At 45.6% G+C, this 25,000-nt stretch overlaps 1 protein-coding gene across 1 annotated transcript in view; it reads right to left on the bottom strand.

The window, feature by feature from the left end:
* rif1 (replication timing regulatory factor 1) overlaps window positions 1-25,000 on the bottom strand; it is a 92,511-nt gene that overhangs the window by 45,328 nt on the left and 22,183 nt on the right. Inside the window, 7 exon segments of the mRNA XM_077728646.1 lie at window positions 3,133-3,235; window positions 6,673-6,824; window positions 6,897-7,035; window positions 23,107-23,199; window positions 23,269-23,458; window positions 23,709-23,803; window positions 23,887-24,017. Coding sequence (XP_077584772.1) covers window positions 3,133-3,235; window positions 6,673-6,824; window positions 6,897-7,035; window positions 23,107-23,199; window positions 23,269-23,458; window positions 23,709-23,803; window positions 23,887-24,017 — 903 coding nt within the window.

Raw genomic sequence — 25,000 nt, 5'->3', positions numbered from 1 at the left:
CCAAGGAAGGAGATATTTCAGCGGTATAGGGCATATCTATATTATATGCTTTATTTATTTTAAGACATCAATAAATAATTTCCTGATAATTTTCTCATTTTTGTGTGTTTCTTCACATCTTTAAAACAGAATTGGGACACCTTGACCAATTCTAAAGATTTTAGTTGGTAGTTGTGTGAGGACCATGGAACGAATTAGAGAATTTACATATAAATTTCCTCTACTTACGAAATTTTCAAGTTACAAAAAAGTCTTGGAACCCATTTATTTCGTATATAGAGGTACGACTGTAGTTCCATCCACGGCTCTTAATATAGGAGACGTAACACCCATGTTCTTCTGCCAGACAGCAGCAAGTGCCCGTTCTAGTATGGATAAAAGCCATCCACTGTACATTACATTTTAGACTTTTACCAGTGCCGTGTGTGTGTGTAAAAATGTGCCACGTTGCATTTGTAATTTTTTTTTCCAGGTAATAAGGGGAATTGCAATCATTAATAATGGGAGAATTTAGTCAAGATTGACAGGTATGAAAAGGAGAATCTTGAAACATGCATAGTGGTTGTTGTGATAACGCTAATTGAATTGAATGCTTTTATTGTCATTTTGTGATGTCGAATGAGAATGATGAAATGAGAGCCCAGTAGAGGGTAGCAATGTCTGAAGTGATGAGGAAATGCACTTACCGTATTTTCCTGGACTATTCGGCGCATCATATTTTTAGCCGCAGTGTCAATAACGAGTGCTATTTCAGTATTTTACACACACAAGGGACGTACCGTTCTTTTAGACGCAACCAGGCATGGCATATATATAGTGTTCCTCGCTTATCACGGTTAATGGGGACCGGGACCACCCGCGATAAGTGAATTTCCGCGAAGTAGGGATTCCCCTTCAAAAATGCTTAATTTGAATTTCATTCCAAAAAAAAAAAAAATAGTAATAATATTTTTTTTTAATTTTTACCCCCCTGTATACAGTACACCGTATAGAATACGGGTAGAAAGAGTGATATTCATGTTATAACAAAAAAAAAACTGTAAAATATGTTGTTTCAATGTAATATTTGTATTTTTTTTCCCAAAAAAATCCGCGAAGCTCTGAGTCCGCGATAACTGAACCGCGAAGTAGCGAGGGAACACTATTATATATGGATGAATATGAAACCGTAATAGGGCTCTGCTACGGAAGCAGCCCCAGACGCTATTTCCGGTGCACAGTGACTGCTGGGATATATAGTGTCAATACACCCTGGATGACGGCGTACACACCAAAAACACGTTTTTAAAAAGGCAACGGAAGCAAAACTGAATACTTTCACCATTTTACAATGTACTGACGTCACCAACCCCTATACCATCAACGTCTTAATTTTCGGTGTCCAAGTTAAACAATTGCAAAATGAGTCCATGAAAATTTTAGACTTTTAATGTGCGTCTTATAGTGATGAAAATGTTTTACTTTTTGGAGGATTTCGAGTTCGAGAGATGGCCTGAAAGTTCCGTGGGATTAGGTCAGGCAAAGACAATCCAGGCTTCACAGAACTGAATGCATCCGCAAGCATAGCAAACGGAAGCAGAAAGAGCAAACCAGGTTCTACAAGGAGCCCTTAAAGCACGCAAGATAACTGCTGGACGAGAAGTCCAGAAAGCTTGAGACCACCAGGGAGCTAGTGGACCAGCATGTCAGAAGGCAGTACAGCGACGAACTAAGACACATCCCCTTTGGGTACATCCTTCACCATCGACGGCCGAGTTTAAACATCATGCCACTCAAGCTCAGTGAAGTTACGCAAGCAGTGAAGAAGCAAGGCCCTCATCAGCACCAGGCCGGGCCCTATGTTATATAGAAGTTATATAAAAACTGCCCCCATGTATTAAATGTCGAAAGACGTTTGGCCGACGGACGTCTGGCCAAAGGACAGTTCGCCGAGTCCGTTAGAGGGAGGCGTTAGAGGGAAGGGCGTTAGAGGGAGGGCGTTAGAGGGAGGGCGTTAGAGGAGGGCGTTAGAGGGAGGGCGTTAGAGGGAGGGCGTTAGAGGGAGGGCGTTAGAGGGAGGGCGTTAGAGGGAGGCGTTAGGGGGGGAGGGCGGCGTTAGGAGGGCGTTAGAGGGAGGGCGTTAGAGGGAGGGCGTTACAGGGAGCGCGTTAGAGAGAGTGCGAGAGTGAAAGAGGGAGGGAGAGAGAGAGGGGAGAGAGAGAGGGGAGACAGAGAGGGGAGACAGAGAGGGAGAGAGACAGAGAGGGGAGAGAGAGAGGGAGAGAGACAGAGAGGGGAGAGAGAGAGGGAGAGAGGACAGAGAGGGGAGAGAGAGAGGGAGAGAGAGAGAGAGAGAGAGAGAGAGAGAGAGAGAGAGAGAGAGAGAGAGAGAGGGAGAGAGAGAGAGAGAGAGAGAGAGAGAGAGAGAGAGAGAAAGAGAGAGAGAAAGAGAGAGAGAAAGAGAGAGAGAAAGAGAGAGAGAGAGAGAGAGAGAGAGAGAGAGAGAGAAGAGAGAGAGAAAGAGAGAGAGAGAGAGAGAGAGAGAAAGAGAGAGAGAGAAAGAGAGAGAGAGAGAGAGAGAGAGAGAGAGAGAGAGAGAGAGAGAGAGAGAGAGAGAGAGAGAGAGAGAGAGAGAGAGAAAGAGAGAGAGAGAGACATATGCATGCATACGGTAGGTCTTAACAGCCATTTTTTGTTAAAGAGCCTGACAGCTGATGGGAGGAAGGATCTTTCTCTCGGTTAGGATTGGGTTCACATTGTTATTTAAGTTTCTTCCGTGTCTGCTGATGTTCGTTTCCTTATCATGTTTGTCCCTCCCTGTTTTCTTGCCGTTTCTCTCGCTCATCAGGCTTGGCAAGACAGGAGGGGACAAACAAGAGTAGGGAAATAAACATAAGCAGACATAGAGGAAACTGTGAAATGACAATGTGAATCCAATCCTAACACTCTCTTGGATTATTTACGATGTATGATTTCTTGTAATTTCCTGTGGCACACCTAATCATCCCTCGCGGCGGCACTGGAAAACACTGGCTTATTGGAGCCGGTGTGTCAGATGGCCACCATGTTACTCGAGTACAGGACAGTCATAGTTCATTCGTACTTATTAAAAAAAGGCACCATTTTCCCCCTCAACCCTGGTTTTGCACATACCGGTTTTAGGTGTACTGGATGTTGCGATCCCATTTTGACTTCTGGTTGGGCTGATCAAAGCGACATCAGCTCGAGTGATGCACTGTAGCAATGGAAGTGACACCTGAAAGAAACACAAACCAGTAATAATATCTGCAAAAGCATCTACAAGCGTGCCTCTACTTACGAAATTAATCGGTTCCAGAACTTTTTTGTAAGTTTAAAATTTCATAAGTAGAGTAGTACTTGTATGTAAAAACAATACAAATAAGAAAATGTTCCACGGTACCCACAAACCAATCAAGAAAACCCTTAAAACACACACAAAACTTTTTCAAAAGCTCTCAGTCTCTCTGTTTTTTTTTGTTTTTATCACAGTCAAGCTTAAGAAGCTCAGCTCACATCTATATGTGGTTGAAAACGGTAGCAATGTCAAAATATATTGTTGGCCAGAATGGGGATCTATCTCCTTGGCAACAGAAGACAAAATAAATCTAAATGAAGATCAGCAAAGTTTAGCTTTAAACCACAATTTTGTTTCAGTTCAACGAGTTCATCTTGCTCCTTTAAAGTCGAGTCTTTTCCAGCAACGGATGCTGAGCTGTATGGGTCCTTACCCGAGTCAAGGCATTCTGTGAAGGCTGATGAGAAATAAAATGACAACTTATCCTCAAGAGTTTTCAAATGTGTGCCAATCCCCTTGCACATTGCAGCAGTGTTGCAATCATGACGCTTCTCAGTGAGCGGTTAACATCTCAAGGTTTCCACGCTGCACATGTTGTTGCCAGAGCTGCAACTTTAAACGGAATCCCTTCTTTTTAATCAGTTTTCCTTTCGGCCTTGCATCCATCCATGTGTTCAGTTTATTCAGCTGAAGAAATATATCAGCCGGATCACTTGCAAAGCAGCTATGAGTACTCGGACCTCTCGTTTATCAGAAATACTTTAAGTTCCTACCCAGCTCATAGACACGGCCAGCACTTTGCTGCGCGACAGCCACCGAACCTCCGTGTGGAGCAATAAAATCTTATGTTCCGCCCCATTTCTTCACATAAGGACAAATAAACGACATTTCAAAGTTCGGGTTTTCACAAATTTCACTATCTGCACAACATCGTCCAACACAGGAACTGGATCTGCTGGTAAGGTCTTTGCAACGAGGCCCTCACGGTGCGGCTCCATCAGCGCAGACACCTGTGCAGTTTTCCCACGTAAGCCCGCTGTTGTTAAGATATTCCGATGCGATTCAAAAAATCCTCTCCTGATTATTTTTATGGCAGTGCCTTGCAAAATAGGAAGTTTTCTCGAATGGTTGCTCCATCCACAAAGCGCACGTCAGCCAAGTGCAGACAATGTCCACTAATATCCGTCGACTCATGAAGTTGCAATGCAAATTTCTTACTGATGTGCATCTTTTCCAAAACAACAGTTTTGATGTCCGCAGACATAGCATAAATACATCTGGCTATTGTGTGACCCGAGAGATAAAACATGCATGGTAGCCTGATTGGACACTCTAAAACTCTGATTGAGGGTGTCCCCTGCCTTGGAGTCGGATGGGATAGGCTCCAGCACCCCCCGCAACACTCCTCAATTGAGGATAAAGCGGTTCAGAAAATGTTACTGTTAATAGATGGCAAATTAAAACAAATAAGAATGTTTTTCCAATCCAATATCCAGTTTTTGGTGTTTTTCAGAAGGTTAGAACGAATTAATGTGTTTCTAGTTCATTTCTGTGGGAAACGTTTATTTGAAATACGGGTAAAATAAGATACGGGTTATTAAGAGCTCAGTTCCGGAACGCATTAAACTTGTTTCTCGAGGTACCACTGTATTACGGTAAATATCATAAGGAAGTTAATATGCCTGTGTTTGTAAATTCAACTTGAAAAAAATCTAACTTGAATGAACCTGATGCTTTCTCATTACAGACACATTTTCTTACCAGAAGTATAAGATGTGTCAGCGATATTGCTTATAATGCCAAAATATCTCAATTGAAAAAAATCTAAGTGGAATTTTGTTTCAAATCAAAATCAAGGCTGCTCGCGTTTGGCCAGACGGATTACGTTTAACCAGGTTTAGGAGTCAGCGCCCTAGGTAAGATGGCTGTGACCCGAGCGAGCAGTGACGGGAACGTAAAGTTTTTTCACGTTTTAATGTTATTTTTCTTGAATTTCATTCATAGACGTCAAAATAAGTTGTGTCTAGCGTCTTATCTGATTTATGTTTCCTCTATTTTGAAATAAACGGTGACGTAACGGCGCACGCAACGGTGCTATTTTTCCGTGACGTCATTGTATCATGGCGCCATCAAATTGTTGTTTTGCATGTCGTGTTTTATGTGCATATAAAACGTACCCTCGATTCAGTCATCATTTTTGTCCAACATAAACGGTGCATATGAGAGTCAATATGGTAACTGACCTCTCACAATAATTTCTTCTAAAATTTATTTTAATAGGAGATGAAAAGACCTGTGCAGTATAATGAGATGAATATGAATGACTGCAGATTCACGAAGAGCTTTCCTGCTTCTCAGATGACGCCGCAGATGTTGCAGGAGAAGCTGCATGTTGCAGCGTAGTGGCTGCAGAGGGACGTTCTTTGGGTTTCCAGAGATCCGGACAGAAAGTGCATTTTGCATTCTGACGATGATCTCATTTTGTTTACGACCCTTTTGACGTCCTTCGAGAATGATGTCAAGGCAATTTTACGGATATTAGTCTTTTCCTTCTTAATATATCAAAGGGAAGAATAAATAAGGTCCATATTTTTTAGCTACGGTTGCAAAGCTATTTCCCTCGTCGAATAGTCACTTTTTCATAAATTTTAGCATTTTTCTTCAGTTCGGTAGATGCACCAAAGGATAGAGAGCGTCCAGAAATCCAGAGGGATTGGCCAATCTGCATCCGAGATGTCCCGGGGGTGCCGGCCAATCGGCATCCGAGATGATCCGGGGGTGCCGGCCAATCGGCATCCGAAATGTTCCGGGGGTGCCAGTCAATCGGCATCCGAGATGTCCCGGGAGTGCCGGCTAATCGGCATCCCAGATGTCCGGGGGGTGCCGGCCCATCGGCATCCGTGACTATGGCTATCTGAATCAATCCTCGGTAGTGCGGGAAGCCTTTGTTGGATTTTTAAAAATAGACTTTTAAATAAATGATTTTTTAATTGAATATTTTTTTGACCCGCGAAGGGGTGAAGCAGCAATAACCGAAGCACGAAGTAGCGAGATGTTAGTGTAACGGATAAGGAAATGCCTTTACTTTTTGGGAGATTTCGTAACTTGGACCTTTTTCGTATCTCGAGGCACGTGTATAAAATGCTTTCGTAACCTGAAGATTTCGTAGCTAGAGGCATTTACAAGTGGAGGTATAACTGTATACCTTCGTCTCTCTTTCGAAAGATAGAGTGATACAACAGACAGAAAAACAGACAGACAGAGAAGCAGAGAGACAGAAAAGGAACCAGAGACAGACATACAGATAGATCATATATCTATTAATACAAAACAGATCAGAGTACTTAAAATAAATACATTTTTTAAATGATATTTACCAGATCAAAGTTAGATGACAGGTTGGGACCAAGTTGGACCACTAGGTGCCACCACACCTCCACCTTGGTGACCATAAGTACCTCTGACCGAATATTAATTGACAAGAGGGGCTGCATGAGAAGCCTAATACGCTTTGAACTGCAAAGGACGTCTGAAGCATAGAAACTTGCAGTTAGAATCTTAAAAATGAATCCGCAGGGGAAAAAAGGAGGAACATGCTTACCTGGATTGAGAGCAAAGTTGTCGATCAAACTTTTCCAGGCTATGAAAGCAATTTTCTTGATATTGGGAGAGGAACTACGAAAGCCCAACTCCTCCAAATGAAGTAATGAGTTGATAAAAGGACCACCCCGGTGGAGTAGCTGAGGAAGAAACACAAAGTATTTTGAATTTCTAAACTAAGATAATTGGTTAATAATGAGATTCAATGCTTCGAATTATTATTGGATTGGAATGTATAACTTTATCCATCCCATACTCGGGATATTTCGTTGTCACAGTAGCAAGAGGGTGAGGATGCAGAAATAGGAAAGGCATTTTAGACATAAATACATGTAATAAGTAAGTTAATAAATAAATAAACGAATAGCCATAGCCATGGCACATAAATACATACGTAGATGTACATGCATGCATACGGTATGGTCTCCCCCAAGGCTCTGTCCTTGCACCCCTCCTCTTCGTGTTATACATCAACAACCTCCAAAGAGTCATCCCAGCAGGGGTCGACATCGCGCTTTATGCCGACGATGTTGCCCTGCTGGCACAGAGTACACGCAAGGAAGACGCTGAGGCGGCGATCCAGAACGCAGTTGGAGCTGTCTGTGAGTGGAGCTGCAAAAAGAAGATGAAGTTGAACGCCTCGAAGAGTGAGGTCACTTTCTTCTCAACCGACCCAAGGGAGGCTTCCTGGACCCCGTCCGTCAATGTGGGAACAACGAGCCTGCGCTTCAACCCCACCCCCAAATTCCTTGGGGTAAAGCTCGACAGGTGCCTGAGTTTCGGGCCACACGTGAAGGCCGTCACCAAGACAGTGGCTTCCCGAAACCGCATCCTTGCCTCTCTGACCACAAAAGACGGGTTGGCAGAAAAACAGCCTACGCTCTGTCCACCTCGCCCTTCAGCGGAGTGTCATGGACTATGCCGCCCCAGCATGGCAACCCTTCCTGTCGCGGTCCCGACTCGACGACCTTGGTCGCGCCCAGAACAGTGCCCTGTGCATCGTGACGGGCCAACTGAGGACTACACCAGTCGAGGCGCTGCAGCTAGAAGCGGGCGTGTGCTCCTACTCCTCGCGAGTAAACCAACTAGCAGCCATCTCCTTTGAAAAAGCCCTCCGCCTTCCTCCTGATCACCCTCGGCACGAACTTGCTACTAAGACAGTCGTGCACCGTCTCCAGCGTTCCAGCTGGCGCAAGACCGCGTCGGGAATTATGTCCGCCCTCCCCCCCGCCCTGTCCAACCAACGAGAGGTCCTCCCGCCCCCCATCGAGTGCCCATGGGTGAACGACACCAACCTCTGGACGGTCTCTGCAACCCTTGGGAGTGCCACAAAACTCGATCCCCTGCCAGTCCTTCGGGAACGTGCCATCTCCGCCATCCGTGCAGTCGCACCAGAGGTCACCATCTACACCGACGGCTCTGCTACCGATGGAACAAGGGCCGGCGGGGTGGCAATGATCGTCACCACTGGAGATCCGGCAGACCCAATCACCACGCACTCAAAGCCGATGCGTGGGGCCCCTTTCACGTCCTCCTTCGAGGAAGAGAAGGCGGCCATGACGATGGCCCTGCAATGGCTAACTGACACGGACATAGCTGGTGACGTCGCAGTGTGCTCGGACAGTCAATCACTACTGACTGCCATCGCCAGCCACTCGGCCGACACCGGCGAAATCCGTCGTCTGCTGAACCAGCGCAGGGCTCGGACAGCCCTCCTGTGGACCCCAGGTCACTGCGGGTTGCCTGGGAACGAGATGGCAGACGCCCTAGCGAAGGAAGCCGCCTCCTCCAAGGTCGACGAGCCACGACCAATCTCATTCGCCCCAGCCAAGGCAGCCATCAGACGACTAATTCGCGACAATCCACCTAGACCGGATCATCGCGCAGCGATCGTCTACCCAAAATATAACTGGCGCCTAGACTGTGCGCGCGTGAAGAACCGGAGCGACGCGGTTCTCATCGCCCGCCTCCGCTCAGGCCACCACCCAAGCCTGAGAGCTTACCGTCACCTTCTCAACCCCACCCTCGACCCAACCTGCCCCCTCTGCCGGGAAGAGACGCAAGACCTTGAACATTGGCTCCAGCGTTGCCCCGGCCTTTCTTCCCTCCGCCTCCAGATCTTCGGTGTCGCCTCACCCCCCCTAGACGTGCTGGTGACTGAGCCGTCGAAGGTGCTAGCGCTAGCCAGGCGTACCCTATGTTAGGGCCACCTGGGTGCCTCTACAACGACAACAACAACAACAACAACAACAGCAGCTGGCCACACATCAACGTGGTCCTGTTGTACGGTGGTGGTAACAATAAAATGGAGCAACAGTACTGCCCCCACCCCATGAACCCCCTCCCCCGCATTCACAAAATCCACCAAGCTACAACACAATACCACCTACAACCCAAACCATACAACCCCTACACACCCAATCACAAACAACTACCCAACAAACAAGACGGATATGTCCTATATGTAACAGAACAGTTTGAAGTCGAGCACCTTGGAACTCCTGTATGAACTGCCCAAAGAATGCCCACCTCAAGTGCTCGGGTGGGAAAAGAACCCACCGATGGAAGTGTCATAACTGCCGCCTGCCATCAACGAGTGCACCAAACACGGATGCCAATGCTGTAGACCGCCAACAGCAGAATACACACCAACCCCTCCCTTCAACACGTTGCAAGCAATGTGGCGAGGCTATCCGATTGAACATCCCACGGCTGCAATGTTCCCTGTGTAGTAGCTCGTACCACAAAAAATGCACGAGCAACACGAGGGGCGAAAGAGAGGATGCTGGGAGAACAGACTGGAGATGCGCGGATTGCAGATCAGAGATGAGCAACCGCGAAAGATCACCCCAGAACACACCCCTGCCGACCCCCAAGCAGAAAGACCTGATAAAAAGGAGAAACAACCATCCTCTAGTGGAACGCCAATGGAGTGCTGTGCCGGATGGATGAACTGGAACAACTCCTTGACAAAGAAAAGATTGATGTCTGCTGCATCCAAGAAAGCAAGCTCAAGACAACCGACAAGCTCCCAAGAATGTGGAACTACACCGCTATTCGCAGAAATAGAATGATCCAAGGGTCACTGTTGGGTTTATTCTGTATTACTATTATACATATATGTGTAGTAATTAATTTCTTTGTTAAATAATTAAAAGTCTTTCTATTGTTCCGCTCGAGGTCATAAACTGCCGCTTAGTCCATTCTCACATGGACTTATATTTGATTGTTTGTGTTACATCTCACCCAGTATCGGGCTGTGAGGGTTGTTGATCGGGACGCAGCAAGGACTCGGGATATCTGCCACTTCCAGCAACGGAGCCCATAACAAAGATGTTGTTTCTGCCATTTCCATAACACTCGTGACGCACTTCGGGCTTCTTTATGTAATTGTTATATGATTGTTAGGTCAAATGAAGGCGTGATTGTTTTATCCCAAATGCCTTAAAGCTGTACGCAAAATACTGTTCGGGAGGATACTTTTGAAGATCCCCCTAAAGGTTCTTATCTGTGATCCAATCTATTTAATTAAATGTCAATAATTGAATAAGATGTCTGCCTGCAGTTATTGATAATTACAAAGAAGAGTAATTATTAATAATTATGTACCTATCATTTGGTCCTTCGGTGCCATGGAGGTCAATATACCGGAGCGGGAATCCAGGCGCTACTGTTCGACATCTGGTAAGTGACCGTGCGCACGGCGTCTTCAAAACCTTTGGTGGGCCGGATTTTTATGTGAAACATGAAGGTAAATTTTTTACAAACGGTTAAAATGCTAGACTGGGGATGTGTGTCTTCAATGATCTACTAATGAATGGGTGGATCCAGACCTTCCGGAATGTGTGGTATTCAATCTATGGTGGGAAATCTGCGTGGTACATTAACAGCCCAAAATTGGAGATTGGGAAAAACCTTGTTGCAGAAATTGGTCAAGATTGGAAAGCTTGGACTGACATATTAACTTGTGAAATTTATTTCTGAAACAGGGATTTCCCAAACGGGGGATAATTGGGTGCTGTTAATGGAGTGTAAAGAAGGCAAGCACTATGTGGAGGTACTTTGGTAAAAGGGTGGTCTCAATTAAAACATTGAGGGGACGGGTAAGATAAACTTTGTGACTTAATAAGATACGGGAAACACCAATATTGATTGGAAAGATTATTGCTCAACAAGCAATACCATAAAACTTTGACATCTCCATATGGTTTCAATTGAGACTAAACCAACTTACAAAGGATTAGAACAAACTACCAGACAAGGGAAAATACGATCGGATCTAACAACTCCCTCAATCACCATTCTTTTGGGGAAAAGTGTTTTTACAAATGAAAAACGTGTCCTACTTGTACAGAAAAATATTGAGTGTCTATCCTTTTACGCAATAAATAGGAAGTCAATTTTTCCAGTTTAATTATTTTACCTGCTTAAACCTTAAAGGGCACGGTCTGAAGCTGGGGGCGATAAATGAGACGTGGTGTCCCGGTGTTCTAAAACGAACTACACCCCTGATACCACTGCTCTTACCGGTGTCTGTTTTTCCATCTACAGTGGAGGAGATACAATTGGCTGCTCAGAAATCTGGTGTGGTGAAGGGTCCCTCCCGACATCATCGAGCGGCATGGAGGGAAGGAGATCCAACATACATTGATGCGATTGGCATCCCCCGGGGCGTCCCAGACGAGTATAAGCTGGCTAATCAGATCGCAGCAGGATGGGAGTCCAAAAACAAAAATGTGGATGAGATGAATTACCTGCATTACAATGTCCAAAACCTTGGAAATTTTACTGAACAGGGATTTGTGGCCATAAACGAGTGATGGACAGCTACCAGTCTGATGGCGTTCCAGGATCGCATAGCGGTGGAGATGCTCCTTACGGAGCAAGGGGACGTGTGTGCAAAATCTTTGGAAAACAATGTTTCACCTTCATACCGAACAACACGTCACCCGATGGGTCCCTAACCAGGGTCATTAGTGGCCTGCAGACCCTAAAACCCGCAATATGCAAAAGCAGTCTGGAGTAGAATTATCCGCTTCACAGACTGGGGGTATAAGACCTTTGGAAAATGTAAGGATTTGGCCCAATCTGTTGTGTTTTTTGTAGCCATATATGCTAGTACCTTGACATTGTAGGGGTGTTGTCTTATCCCCTGTTTGCGCTCCTTGCTAAGCCAACCTATAACTACTGCAATTGCCCCTACAAATTCTAAATTACACTAATTATATCTCTGCTTATGAAATGTACCGGGGAAAACAGTGAGGTCCAGGAGTACGGTAATTCCGAGGACCAATTGGACGAATATGATTATGTTCTTTCTCTTTCAGACCAGCCATGGGAGTAAGGAGTAAGCGGGAAAAATCAGTCACCCGACATTACCATTTCGTGATTACTAAGAAATGATTAATAACATACATATGATAAAAACGAGGGAATGTTGGGTTTATTCTGTATTACTATTATACATATGTGTAGTAATTCATTTCTTTGTTAAATCATTAAAAGTCTTTCTATTGTTCGGCTCGAGGTCATAAACTGCCGCCTAGTCCATTCTCACATGGACTTATATCTGATTGTTTGTTACATCTCACCCAGTATCGGGCTGTGAGGGTTGTTGATCGGGACGCAGCAAGGACTCGGGATATCTGCCACTTCCAGCAACGGAGCCCATAACAAAGATGTTGTTTCTGCCATTTCCATTACACTCTTGACGCACTTCGGGCTTCTTTATGTAATTGTTAGGTGATTGTTAGGTCAAATGAAGGCGTGAATAATTTATCCCAAATGCCTTAAAGCCGTACGCAAAATACTGTTCGAGAGGATACTTTTGAGGATCGCCTCCCTTGAGGTTCTTATCTGTGATCCAATCTATTTAATTAAATGTCAATAATTGAATAAGATGTCTGCCTGCAGTTATTGGTAATTACAAAGAAGGGTAAGTATTAATGAACCTATCAGTTACAGAGGGGAGGAGGAGTGGTCACATTCATCCGAACCCAAATCCCGTACCGCCTCGGAGATACGGCCTCGCGAGACCTTAACCCAGGAACGGACGGACTAACGATTGAAATCCCTGCAGGAGAAGGCCCAGCCCTAAAAATCTCCAATCTTTACATGCCACCAGTCCAGTCATCAGCTTGGCCGGATGAAGCAAACAGGTGCACGGACTTGAACATTGGGCTTGGGGTGAACGAGATCCACCTGGGAGACTTCAATGCTTAGATATACTCTGGGACAGCAATGCCCGCCAGGATGAAAGAGGTCGCAATCTAACAGAAAGCCTCCTGGACGTAGGGGGGGGAGCCGATCAATGACGGAAGGCACACAAGGGTGGACCCTGCGAACGGCAATAAATCAGCCCCGGACATCACTATCATCCCCGAAGCGCGTCAACAACATTTCTCCTGGACAACCCTTGAAAAACTTGCCTCCGATCATCCTCCTGACAGTCACCCACTCAGTGCCGGTCAGAGTGCGTGAGGGCCGACTAGTGTGGAACTGAAAAGGAGCAAACTGGACAGGATTCAAGGATGCAATTGAGGAGAAACTAAGGAACTACTCCGAGCACACTACTGTCAAACAAGACGCACAGCGGCTGGAAACAGCCATCATGAAGGCGGCGTATGCTAACATCGGCCTGAAGAAGGCTGGACAAGGTGGTGGACTATGGATGGGAGCCTAAGTAGATGGAGCAATTCGCCGTCGTGACGCCCTGAAACAAGACCGGCATCTCCATGCTGATGAATACTACCAACCCGAAAAAGATGTGGCAGTGAAAATACGCAAGAGGAAACTAGGGATCTGGAAACGCAAAGTCCTGGAGGTAAAGGGGACAGCAGACATGTGGAACCTACTTCGAAAGCTGGAAGAGGGACATGGGGACTCGAAAGACAAGATCCTTTTGGTTAACGGACAAGCCCGAATCTCGGCTCTGACCAAAGCAAATGTCTTCAAAGCCGCGTACCAGGCCACTAGCAAGCTCGACATCTGAAAGGAAGACAGATGGGCGAAAACAAGAGCCAACATCGAGCTCCGGAAGCCAACTGCAGAGACTGCCTTGAGCGTAGCCCTGACAATGAAGGAGATGGACAAGGCAATAGCGAAAGCTGAATCCGTCCAAATCACCGGGCCCAGACCGGATCCGTCCCAATCCTCAAAAGAGGGAAAGACCCACAGGTATGTGTCATCATACAGACCAATCAGCCTAACCTCAGCATTGGGAAAGGTTATGGAACGTATGGGGACCAATAGATTGATCTACCACCTGGAAAGAGAAGGGCTGCTGACACCAGAGCAATCCGGTTTCCGGCCGCGAAGGAGCACTGAAGACCAACTCCTACGACTTTCACAAACAATCAGTGACGGTTTCCAGGCCAAGCTGATGCAAAGAACGATGCTGGCGCTGTTCGATTTCAGCTAGGCATACGACAATGTCTGGCGGGATGCTTTACTCTGGAAAATGACCCAAGTAGGGCTACCGCACACCGCTGTCAGGTGGGTGCAGAATTGGCTATCTAACCGAATCAACTTTGTCACATTCGCCGGACAGAGAATTAGGATTGGGATCTTTCGCCAGGGGGTATCACAAGGGTCGGTCATTTCGCCAATACTGTTTTTGATATACTTAAATGACCTCACAAAGACCCTGCCCAGGGACGTACACAGCAGCCTCTTTGCAGATGACGTGGCATGTTACAGCCAAGCGCCACAACTGGAGACTGCACAAGTACAACTTCAAACCGCGGTAGATGCCATTGTCGAGTGGAGCAAGAGGTGGAAACTTACCTTAAATGCATCCAAGTGTGAGTGTACTTTCTTCACCACATACTCACACGAGGCGAGGTGGCAGCCTACACTGAACATCCGCCAACAACTGATGCACCACAACCCAACACCCACGTTCCTTGGAGTCACATATGATAGGCAATTGACCTTCACTAAACACACTGAAAGTCACGCACGAAATGGGGACCAGAGCTCGGGAAATCCGCAGACTGGCACACACCGATTGGGGCGATGACAGGGCAACCCTTCGGAAAACCTACATTGCCACCGCCAGAACGGTGGCAAAGTATGTGGCGCCAGCTTGGATTCCCTGGATCCCCCACACCAATATGGAGAAACTTGAATCCTCGCAAAGATATGCTGCTCGAGCCATAACTGGCCTTTTGAAGACGACACCATCTGATGCAGTCCTCATTGAGAGCGATCTGCCGTCTATCAAAATACGAGCCAATCAGCTAGCAATCTACGCATACGACAAGTCTCTACGCGTCCCAGGCAACAACCCGCGACAACTGGTGACGGAGAGGCACCCGACAAGGCGAACTAAGAAGACCGACTGCTGCGACCACGCACGCGACAGATGGGAAACGGTGTTCGGCAATGCACAGGGTGACCAGGACCCTTTTCCCCAACTGAGAGCACCATGGGAGGAGACAACCGCCATGACATTCGCCAAAGCGGCTGAAAGCAGGTACCAGCAACCAGAGGACAACTATGCAGCCACCGTCAGCGCTCTCAACAAAGATGCAGACGTCTTCCAATTGACCTGCTTCACTGACCGATCGGCACAAACTAATAATACTGCCGGAGGCCCCGGAGTCCTGATGATTCACAGGGAATCAGGGGTAACGTGGGAGCAAAGCCTACCAGCTGGAAGATGGACCTCTCTCTTCCAAGATGAGATGATTGCGACCGAAGCGGCGCTAAAGATGGCCACCGATAAGTGCGAGCCAGGGACCCCAATCCGCTTGGTGACAGACATCCTCTCCTCCCATCAGAGGCTGCAAACCATGGAACATGAGAACTCCTGACTACCCTCGGAAATAAACAAGTGGCGGTGGAAGCCCTATGGGTCCCAAGCCACTGCGGTGTCCCGGGCAATGAGAGAGCCGACCAACTAGCCGCTGCAGGACGCGACATGGAACAAGGTGGTGCACCACGACACTTCGCAACAGCAAAAGCTGCCATCCGACGAGCGACGCGAAGCCACCGCATCCACGCCGACATACAGAAGAACCTCTACGCTGACAACGAAGGCAGCACGATCTTCCCCAGAGATCAAAACTTGAACCGGCAAGAACAAGTAACGATCAGTCGCCTCCGAAGCAGACATCATCCGGAGCTGCGCTACTGGAAGAAGATGGGGCTGACGGAGTCAGAAGAATGTAGGCCAGGGGTGGCCAACCCGCGGCTCGCGAGCCGCATGCGGCTCTTTGCCCGGTTTCATGCGGCTCTTACGTCCATATCAAAGTTTGTATTTGTGTTTTATTTTTATTTGCGTGTGCGCTTCGCTTGAGTTCAATACGGTATTTTCGTCCAATGCGCATGTGCTTGGGATGAAAATACCTCAAAGTTTCCCAGCAGGAGCAAGGTCATTTGAGTAAACATTTTTGAGAGAGTGGGAGAGCTCCCGTGAACCAGAAGCGACAATGAACGGCGTCGCGCACACAAAAAGTATCCCAAAGATCGAGTGTCGGCTGAAAAAGCCACACCCCCTGCGAGGTAGACCAAGGCGAGAGTGCTCAGCCGGGAGCAGCCAATAGGAGAGCGAGGTGTACACCCATGTGGTGGGCGCGCTAGTTAAAAGCCATTCATAATAAATGACAGCTCACAAGGAGCGAATGTTGCGCAAAAATAGGCTCTGATTTTATGACAGAAGTCCCACTAAGTAACATGCATAGTAAAAGAAAAACGCTATTGTAAATTATTATCTTTTTGTTTGTGGACTTGGTTGAACTGAGAGTTTGTCTGTGTGAGACAGTGCACACAATGTTCATTGTTGATAATGACTGGCCTGTGCTGTTAGTACTGTAGGAGTCAATTTATGTCATTACTATGCTGGTGTGTGACATTTACAATAAATCTGGCTGAGCAAAGGTATGTGTGTGATGTGGCTCTTTGCGGTAACACAGTAAAAAATGTGGCTCTTTGCGGTACCACAGTAAAAAATGTGGCTCTTGGTCTCTGACTGGTTGGCCACCCCTGATGTAGGCTATGCGGCACGGGCGACACTGAGACGGCAGAACACGTCCTGATGAAATGTCCAGCTGTGACTGCCCTCTACCCTGATAGCTGGACACTCAAAGGCCGCTTGACATCCCCTAAAGAGGCACTCAATATCTGGAGCAAATGGCTGGAAGCAGTGTCCCCCGGCACTGCCTAACAACAACAATTTTGGCCTCCGTTATTGCCAACAAAAGGTACATAGCAAAGTATTGAGAGGTATTCTTGGTATTGACCAAATACTTATTTTCCACCACGATTCGCAAATAAATTCTTTTAAAAAAATGTATTTTCATATTTTTCCCACGTTTTGTCTCTCATGGTTGAGGTTTACCCATGTTGACAATTGCAGGCTTCTCTAATCTTTTTAAGTGGGATAACTTGCACAATTGGTGGTTGACCAAATACTTATTTGGCCCACACTGTAAGGCAGCGTTCCGTCATAGGTAAGATGGTCGCGCCCCGAGCGAGCAGTGATGGGAATGTGAGCTTTTTCACGTTTTATGCAAGATACGTACGATTTTCCTTGAATTTCATTTTTAGACGGCACAATACATTTAGTTTAGCGGTTTATCGTTTATCTTTTCTCTAAATAAATGACCGTATCTGTAATATATGGATACAATAACGGTGGGCGTAACTATCGCCACCTGATGGGCATTACGTATTACGAGTGACCCGGATGTTGATGGTTTGAAGGCCTGTCAGTGAGTATCAATAAACTAACCTCCGGCACGCACAAAAGTTGGCTGCGTCATCCATACGGCAAAGTTATTACAGTGGCAATGAGATAGGGATCCCTTTCAAGCTAGCAGGGATTCCCAGTTTCGGTACACGGAACTAAGGCGTTACACGGAGGTAACAGACTTTGCAAATTAGTATTAGCAAGAGGAAACGGTGGTGGGGCACCATGGCAAGGTTCATTGGAAATCTCTTTGCAAATACAAAGAAGGTAAAGAAGACTTTGAGTCCTACGTGGAGAGGATTGAGCAATGGGTGATTGTAAACGAGGTGAAGGACAGTAAGCAAGCCAACGTTTTCCTGGCGATAATAGGTGCCGAAGCTTACAATCTGCTAAAGTACCTATGCATTCCAGAGAAGCCAGGTAGCCTCTTGTATGAGGTATTAAGCGAAAAATCATCATCCCATTAGAACTCGAAACCGCTGGTGATCGCGGATCGATTCAAATTTCAAAAAAGGAATCAGAAAGAAAATGTGTGTCAGATTATGTTGTGGCATTAAAGCAGCTTTCCAATCACTGCAAATTTGGTACGCATTTAGATGAAGGGTTAGGGTTCATGGTGGTTCATGCAGATGTGGAGAGGAAAGGCACACCTGGAGCAGTAGGTGTAAGCCCGTACTCACCGGAAGAGACACCTTTGGAACAAATGGAGGCTAAAGAGACACCGGTAATACCTTCACCTGGCTCAGTGGCCGGTGACAAAACAGTTACACCGGATCACCGAGCGGTCAGTTCCCCCGAGGTGTTTGGGGGTAGGTACCCAGTAAGAGTAAGAGCACCTCCGAAGTGACTGACTTTGTGATCAATCAGTTGTTGGAACTTTGTTCCTGGAGTAAAAGAGTTCCGGTTCCTACCAAAAATGTGAAAAAGAGTTCCTGAGATGGAAATGTCAAAGATGGAAATATTGGGTCAAATGGTGGTGTGAGCAGTAATAAGTTAGTTACAATTTTTGAAGTAAAGGTTGATTCTTAAGGAAGACTTCATAATTTAAGGGGGAGGAGTGTAATATATGGATACAATAACGGTGGGCGTAACCATCGCCACCTGATGGGAATTAAGTATTACGAGTGACCCGGATGTTGATGGTTTAAAAACCTCTGTGAGTATCAATAAACTAGCCTCCGGCACGCATGCAAGTTGGCTCCGTCGTCCATACGGCAAAGTTATTACAGTATCAGCCACATCCGCTTACGTCATGTCATCGTGTCATGGCCTCATCAAGCTTATGTGAGTACATACGGTATTTCTTTTTTCAAATAGAATAATTTGATACTTTGCATTTACAAAGACAGGTATCTGAACTTCCTTAAGATATTGACCCTAATACTATGCTTTTGATTGATACGGTATCCCAGAAATACCACGTGCAATGATTTTTCTTAAAATTTTCCCTTCACACAAGTATCACATTTGTACTCCCTATTAAAACCATGGAGGTGAAAATTGTAAATCAGGGGGCGGCTTATACATGAGAAATTGTTCCCTTGATTATCACGACCTTATCATGTCACTGCTGTGCAATTTTTTCTGCTATTTTAAAAAATAATACATTCGCACCTCGAAGACATGAAAAATAGCAGTGAAAAATGGAGGTCACGGCAGCGCTTCATTTCTCAGTGCTGAAAAAGTTATCTACAATAAAATGGGAGAATGGACACTCCAATCATCATTTATACAATGCCTTGATTGCGCCTTCCCATTTTCTCTTTTGTTGCGAATGACTTTTCCTAAATATTATTTCCTAAATAATAGCAAGATGGCGGCGCGCACGGGTGCAGCGGCTCACTGCTCTCCAGTTCCCAGTGTCAACACTCCCGCTACTACCCTGCGACAATACACTGGAGTTTCGGGAACAGGAAGTGAGACTGGAAATGCAGTCTGTGAACACCAGGAATGCTGCTTGTCCAGACGGAATACCTGGCAAGGTGCTCAAAGCCTGTGCTGAACAGCTGGCTGGAGTCTTGATGGACATTTTCAATTGGTCCTTGCAACAATCCATCGTTCCTGCCTGCCTGAAATCTGCCACCATCATTCCTGTCCCCAAAAAGCCAACCATCGACAGCTTGAACGATTACAGGCCTGTTGCTCTCACGCCTGTGATCATGAAAATGGACTTTCGCAAGCACAGCACAGACCTGGCCCCACTCCTCATTAACGGAATATGTGTAGACAGGGTCCAGTCCTTCAAATTTCTGGGAGTCCATGTCACGGATAGGCTCTCCAGGTCTACAAACACCACAGTGGTAGTGAAGAAGGCCCAGAAACGACTCTACTTTCTCAGGGTAATGAGGAGGAACAAATTGGACACCAAGCTTCTGGCAACCTTCTACAGAGCCACTGTGGAGAGCATCCTGGCATACTGCATTACAGTGGTATGCCGGAAGCAGACAAAAAAGCCGTGCAGAGGGTGATTGACACCGCCCAGAAGATCGTCAGCTGCTCTCTGCCATCACTGGAAGATATTGCCAACCCCCGGTACCTCAGCAGAGCCGGGATCATTGTTGGGGACCCATACCATCCTGGACACGGCCTGTTCCAGTTGCTTCCATCTGGCAGACGCTACAGGTCCTACAAAGCACGGACAAACAGGCTCAAGGACAGCTTTTTTCCCCAACAGCCATCAGGACTCTGAACCTGCAGCAACACCAGACGTGACGACAACACTACACGACAACCCTTCTATGAAATTAAGTCGCAGTGAAGTAACAGATCTGCCTTCTACAGGCTGACTGAGGGAGGGGAAGTAAGAAGACAGTGAGAGGTAAGTGATCCATCTTATTCTTGTTGGCATCGGTGAGGCAACTTGCAGTCGCCGGATTAATGGCGCTCAAGGAGGCGGAGCTAACAAGTATGAATATGTCATTAATGGGTCTTGCCTGGGAAGACGAACTTGTGGAGAAGCATTATCCAATTTTGTCATACGCTTTGCTGGGTATAATAACTACTAAGCTTTTTGTTAAGTCAATGATGACGACAAGGCCTATGTCTGATTTTCATTTTTTTCATTTCATTTCAATGTTAATGTTCCTTGATATGCTAAATAGGTATCACACAATTGCGGCATACATTAATGTGCACTAACAAGTACATAATTCAGCTTGTAAGAATGATGGGCTCCGCTATTCAGTTAAAATTAAGACGCGGGAAGTGAATTTACTTCTTTGGAGATGCGTGTTGTAGCGTGTTGCTATAGACAGGAAGATATGCGTGAAAGAGCCGCCTCGTTGTGCAAATAGATGAAAACAAATTATCATGAGGTGAAGAGGTCCGAGGTGTAGCGGCTGGATGAACTGAACAAGCAATGTGAAGGAATTACCCTGTAGATATGGCCGTGAAGCAACAGATATTTTTGGAAGCGCCTGGCTTCCCGGGCAGCCCTTGTTGATGTGTTGAAAAAGTTCTGCTAGGTATATTTTTTCGGTGCTTAATCTTCAGAGACCCGTGTCTCATGATGTTGCTTTGAATGTTTTGTATCTATCTCCTTTGTGTTTCAATGCTGCCGGCCAGCTGCTGTCTAGTCTTGTCTTGTCTAAGTGCAACAATGTAGATGTCTGATTATTTTGCAATTCTTTTTGTCCTTCTCATCGGGTAGTGTTAGGGTTATTAGTCTTACATTATTATATATTTGCTCACAATAAAGAACGCTTTGCATTACTTGGCTTATTAACATTAGAAAAGTCATTTTAGAACATCTGCTTGCAACCATGTAAATGCTTTCTCCTTAGTTAGTCCAAACAACAGGAAGGTCAAATCATCTTAGACTGCTGGAATGCGGAGACGAACCTTCGGCTCAACATGACCTTTATTTGTTTTGAGAGCTAAAACTTAAACTAAAATTTATTTCTCACTCCTAAATGAGGAGGTTAAACAGAAATTGAGTTTTCAAAAATGCCGTGTGCTGGGTTTGTGGAGAAATGGGGCATATATCTTGTGATTGCCCAAACAAGAAGGCCACTAAAAATGAGGCCCAATCGGCTTGACTAGCCGGCACGCCTGCTCAAAATGAATTGAACGTAGAAATTAAATATGAAGATGTTGAGCTAGATTTAGCAGAAATACTGGCATTTGATTTGGTTAAACCTGAGATCACATTTTCCGTCAAAGGAATTCAATTGGAATTTTTGTGTGGTACTGGAGCTTGTAAAACTGCAATTAAAATGGATATTCCAGATGCTAGGCGTACAAAGCGGAGGAAGGTTTTTGTGACAACGGCAGGTGGTCAGGATACCGCTGTTTTGGAAACAGGGGTAAGAGATCCGAATGGAGAGACATGTAAAATCTCTGTGTCAGTGGTACCTGAATGTCCTGTCAATGTACTGGGATGAGATGCCCTATTGCAGCTTGGCCTGGCTTTGATCCCGTCCGCTAGCGGGAATATGGTTGTTAAAAGATGAAAAGAGATTCAAAACAGCCAATTAAAGGTTTTGCAGGGTTGCCAACCTGCGTTTGACAGTGAGAGGTAAGTGATCCCTCTTATTCTTGTTGGCATCGGTGAGGCAACTTGCAGTCGCCGGATTGATGGCGCTCAAGGAGGCGGAGAGCTAACAAGTATGAATGTCATAAATGGGTCTTGCCTGGGAAGACGAACTTCTGGAGAAGCACTATACAATTTCGTCATACGCTGCTGAGGGTATGACGACTACTAGGCTTTTTGTCAAGTCAATGATGACGACAATGCCAATGTCTGATTTTTTTTAATTTTTTTTTTATTTTGATACTCTAGTCTAGGGTCTAGGCTTGCCAAATAATGCGCTGACTGCAGTGGGAAGCGCTCTGTTAGGTGCGACTGCTGATTTGATTGAGACGCAGGAGAGTATTGAAAACATGAACTCCCTCCATGTGAAAATGTGGTGCAAAATGACTTGAAGGGCCTGATAAAGCCTATGAGAAAAAAAAAATGGGTCACTTTGGCCGAGTTTACGGTGGGCTTCCTATTGGGTTTATTCTGTAATACTATTATATATGTGTATTTAATCATTTCTTTGTTAAATCATTCTTCAATTGTTCGAAGAGTGGCCGGGGTCGTAACCAGTCATCTAGTTCTCTCACAAGGACTGTTTATCTGACATCTCACAAAGTATCGTGCTCCGAGGACTGTTGATCTGGGTTTGCAGCAAGGACTCGGGCTACCAACAGATACGGATATCTGCCACTTCCAGCAACACTCGCATAGTGTTCATACATCGTGACGCACTTCGGGCTTCTTTATGTAATTGTTATGTCAAAACAAGGCGTGATTGTTTTAATCCAAATGAAGTTTGTTGTTAGTATCCTCTTTAGTTATTGTTAAAATACCTTGATTGTTACAAACCGACAAACCTACATCTGCACAACTGAAGTTGAGAGTCGTGTTTCCAAAAACTGACCCTTGGAAGTATTTAAACTTGAGAGGGCAATAAAAAAAACTATATGGTGCAAGTACAAGCACCCAATCTGCATAAGTACAAATAATCAGGTGTACCTTCCCAAGAAGTTTGATAAATAAGGGCCAAAGCTTGAGAATGTTCGTTTCATTTTTGGACTTGAAAAGCTTTTCCATCTCTTGAATCAGTTTCTGTGAAGACAAAGAGTATGTAATCATGTAATTAATATAAACTTTCACATTCTGACGGCACTTATTTACTGTAGATATTAAGGGTTCGACAATGGCAGCCACTTCAATCTGTTTTCGCAGCATCAAGGGCAGACCCATCTCCATGGCAGCTGCAGCTTTCAGGCGCACTTTGGAGGTTGAGTGCACCACCAGAGGGATGATAAGCTTGGCCCAGCAGACAGCCTGCTCACACATCTGAGAAGGAACTTGCTCAAGCAGTCTGTATTAAGCGAGACATGATAAATCAAAATATTTGAATTCAGCCTTGGGGATATTTAAGGGGCACCTGTGGGGAGTATCTAGTTCAAACCCAGAGCGCAAAGAGAGACATGGCATAAAAATGGATGTAGGGGAGGCTTTATCACATCCCATTCACTTTTTACAGAAGCCCTTCATTCCCCGGGTAAACTGTTGGTGTATTGCCATCCCATACACTTCCCTAATCTAAATAAAAGTACAACTAAACTTACCTGATGATGACCTTCAAGGCCTCATGCTCCATGAGAACTGACTGTCCATCGGCTTTGCTCCATACACTCTCCAGTGTGCGCAGTATAGATGGCACCTTTGGGAATCAATAGTATTGTTTGTGATATGTGTGTACTGTGCCCTACCATTAATACTGAAATTCTTTTTGTCTTTGCTAACCTTTTCCCCCACTATTCCAGCGGGGAACTTCTGTTTGGAGATGACCCATAATGCTTGAGTGCAAGTGTTCTTCTCAGCAGATTTCGACACCACAGAGCAAAGTGCAGACAGGATTTCTGTCATGACGTTTTCTGGAACATAAAAGTAACCAGTTGTGCCTTCACTTGAAAAGTCAATCTGGACAGGGCTGCACACATAATTGCAAGAGGTCTTACTCAGGCAAATCTCAAAACTGTTCATAATTTTACCAACATGTTAGCTGTCCAACAAAAGAGGATAAAACTCTGGATCATGTTTACTCGAACATCAAAAGGTGAATACAGAGCCATACTACGCACACACTTGGGAGAGTCAGATCACGCCTCTTTGTTCATTGGCCCAACTTACACTCCCTTTAGCCGATATCAAAGCCACAAAGACCCACCATTATCACATGGACTGATGACGCCCTCCCCTGACTCCAAGACTGCTTTGAAAAGACAGTGGGAAACTTTCCACCAGGAGGACTGGGAACTTTCACAGACACAGTACTGTCTTATATCAAGTATTGCATGGCTACGGTCACTGTGGAAAAGACCATCCAGGTGTAACCAAACTGGAAACCAAGGATGATCAGCCAGGTCCGATCACTCCTCCGGGCCCCGAGATGCAGCTTTCAGATCTAGTGACAGGGCACTCTACAGCAGTGTTTCCCAACCAGTGCGCCGACATAAGGTCTCTGTGAGCACATTACTTTTTGCATAATACAGTAGTACCTCGACATACGAGCATTTCGAGATACAAGTAGAATTTCGAGCAAATAATTATTTCTAGATAGGAGAAACATTTAAAGATACGAGAAAGCCAGGTGGCAAAAACAGGAGAGGCTGTTTCTCATTGTAGCGCACTGTCTTTTTTCCCCGCACCTCTTTCGTGTATAACAGATATCAACAAGCACTGGGCGGAGCGTTGCATTTTTTCAGCATTTTTTCCATCACTCAGTGCAAATGGCGTAGCGATCGCTAGTACTAGGAGTATATACTACTTCTCGTTGGCAAGCGGTTGTGCGTTATCCTATTGTGAGGACATTTGTGTACATCATTTTTGGAATACTTTGACGGGAATACAAAAGCAA

The sequence above is a fragment of the Stigmatopora nigra genome, chromosome 11 (assembly GCF_051989575.1).
Source record: "Stigmatopora nigra isolate UIUO_SnigA chromosome 11, RoL_Snig_1.1, whole genome shotgun sequence".
In the NCBI taxonomy this organism is placed as follows: Eukaryota; Metazoa; Chordata; class Actinopteri; order Syngnathiformes; family Syngnathidae; genus Stigmatopora; species Stigmatopora nigra.
Note: the sequence above shows the minus strand (reverse complement) of the source record. Positions and strands in the feature narration are given on the sequence as shown.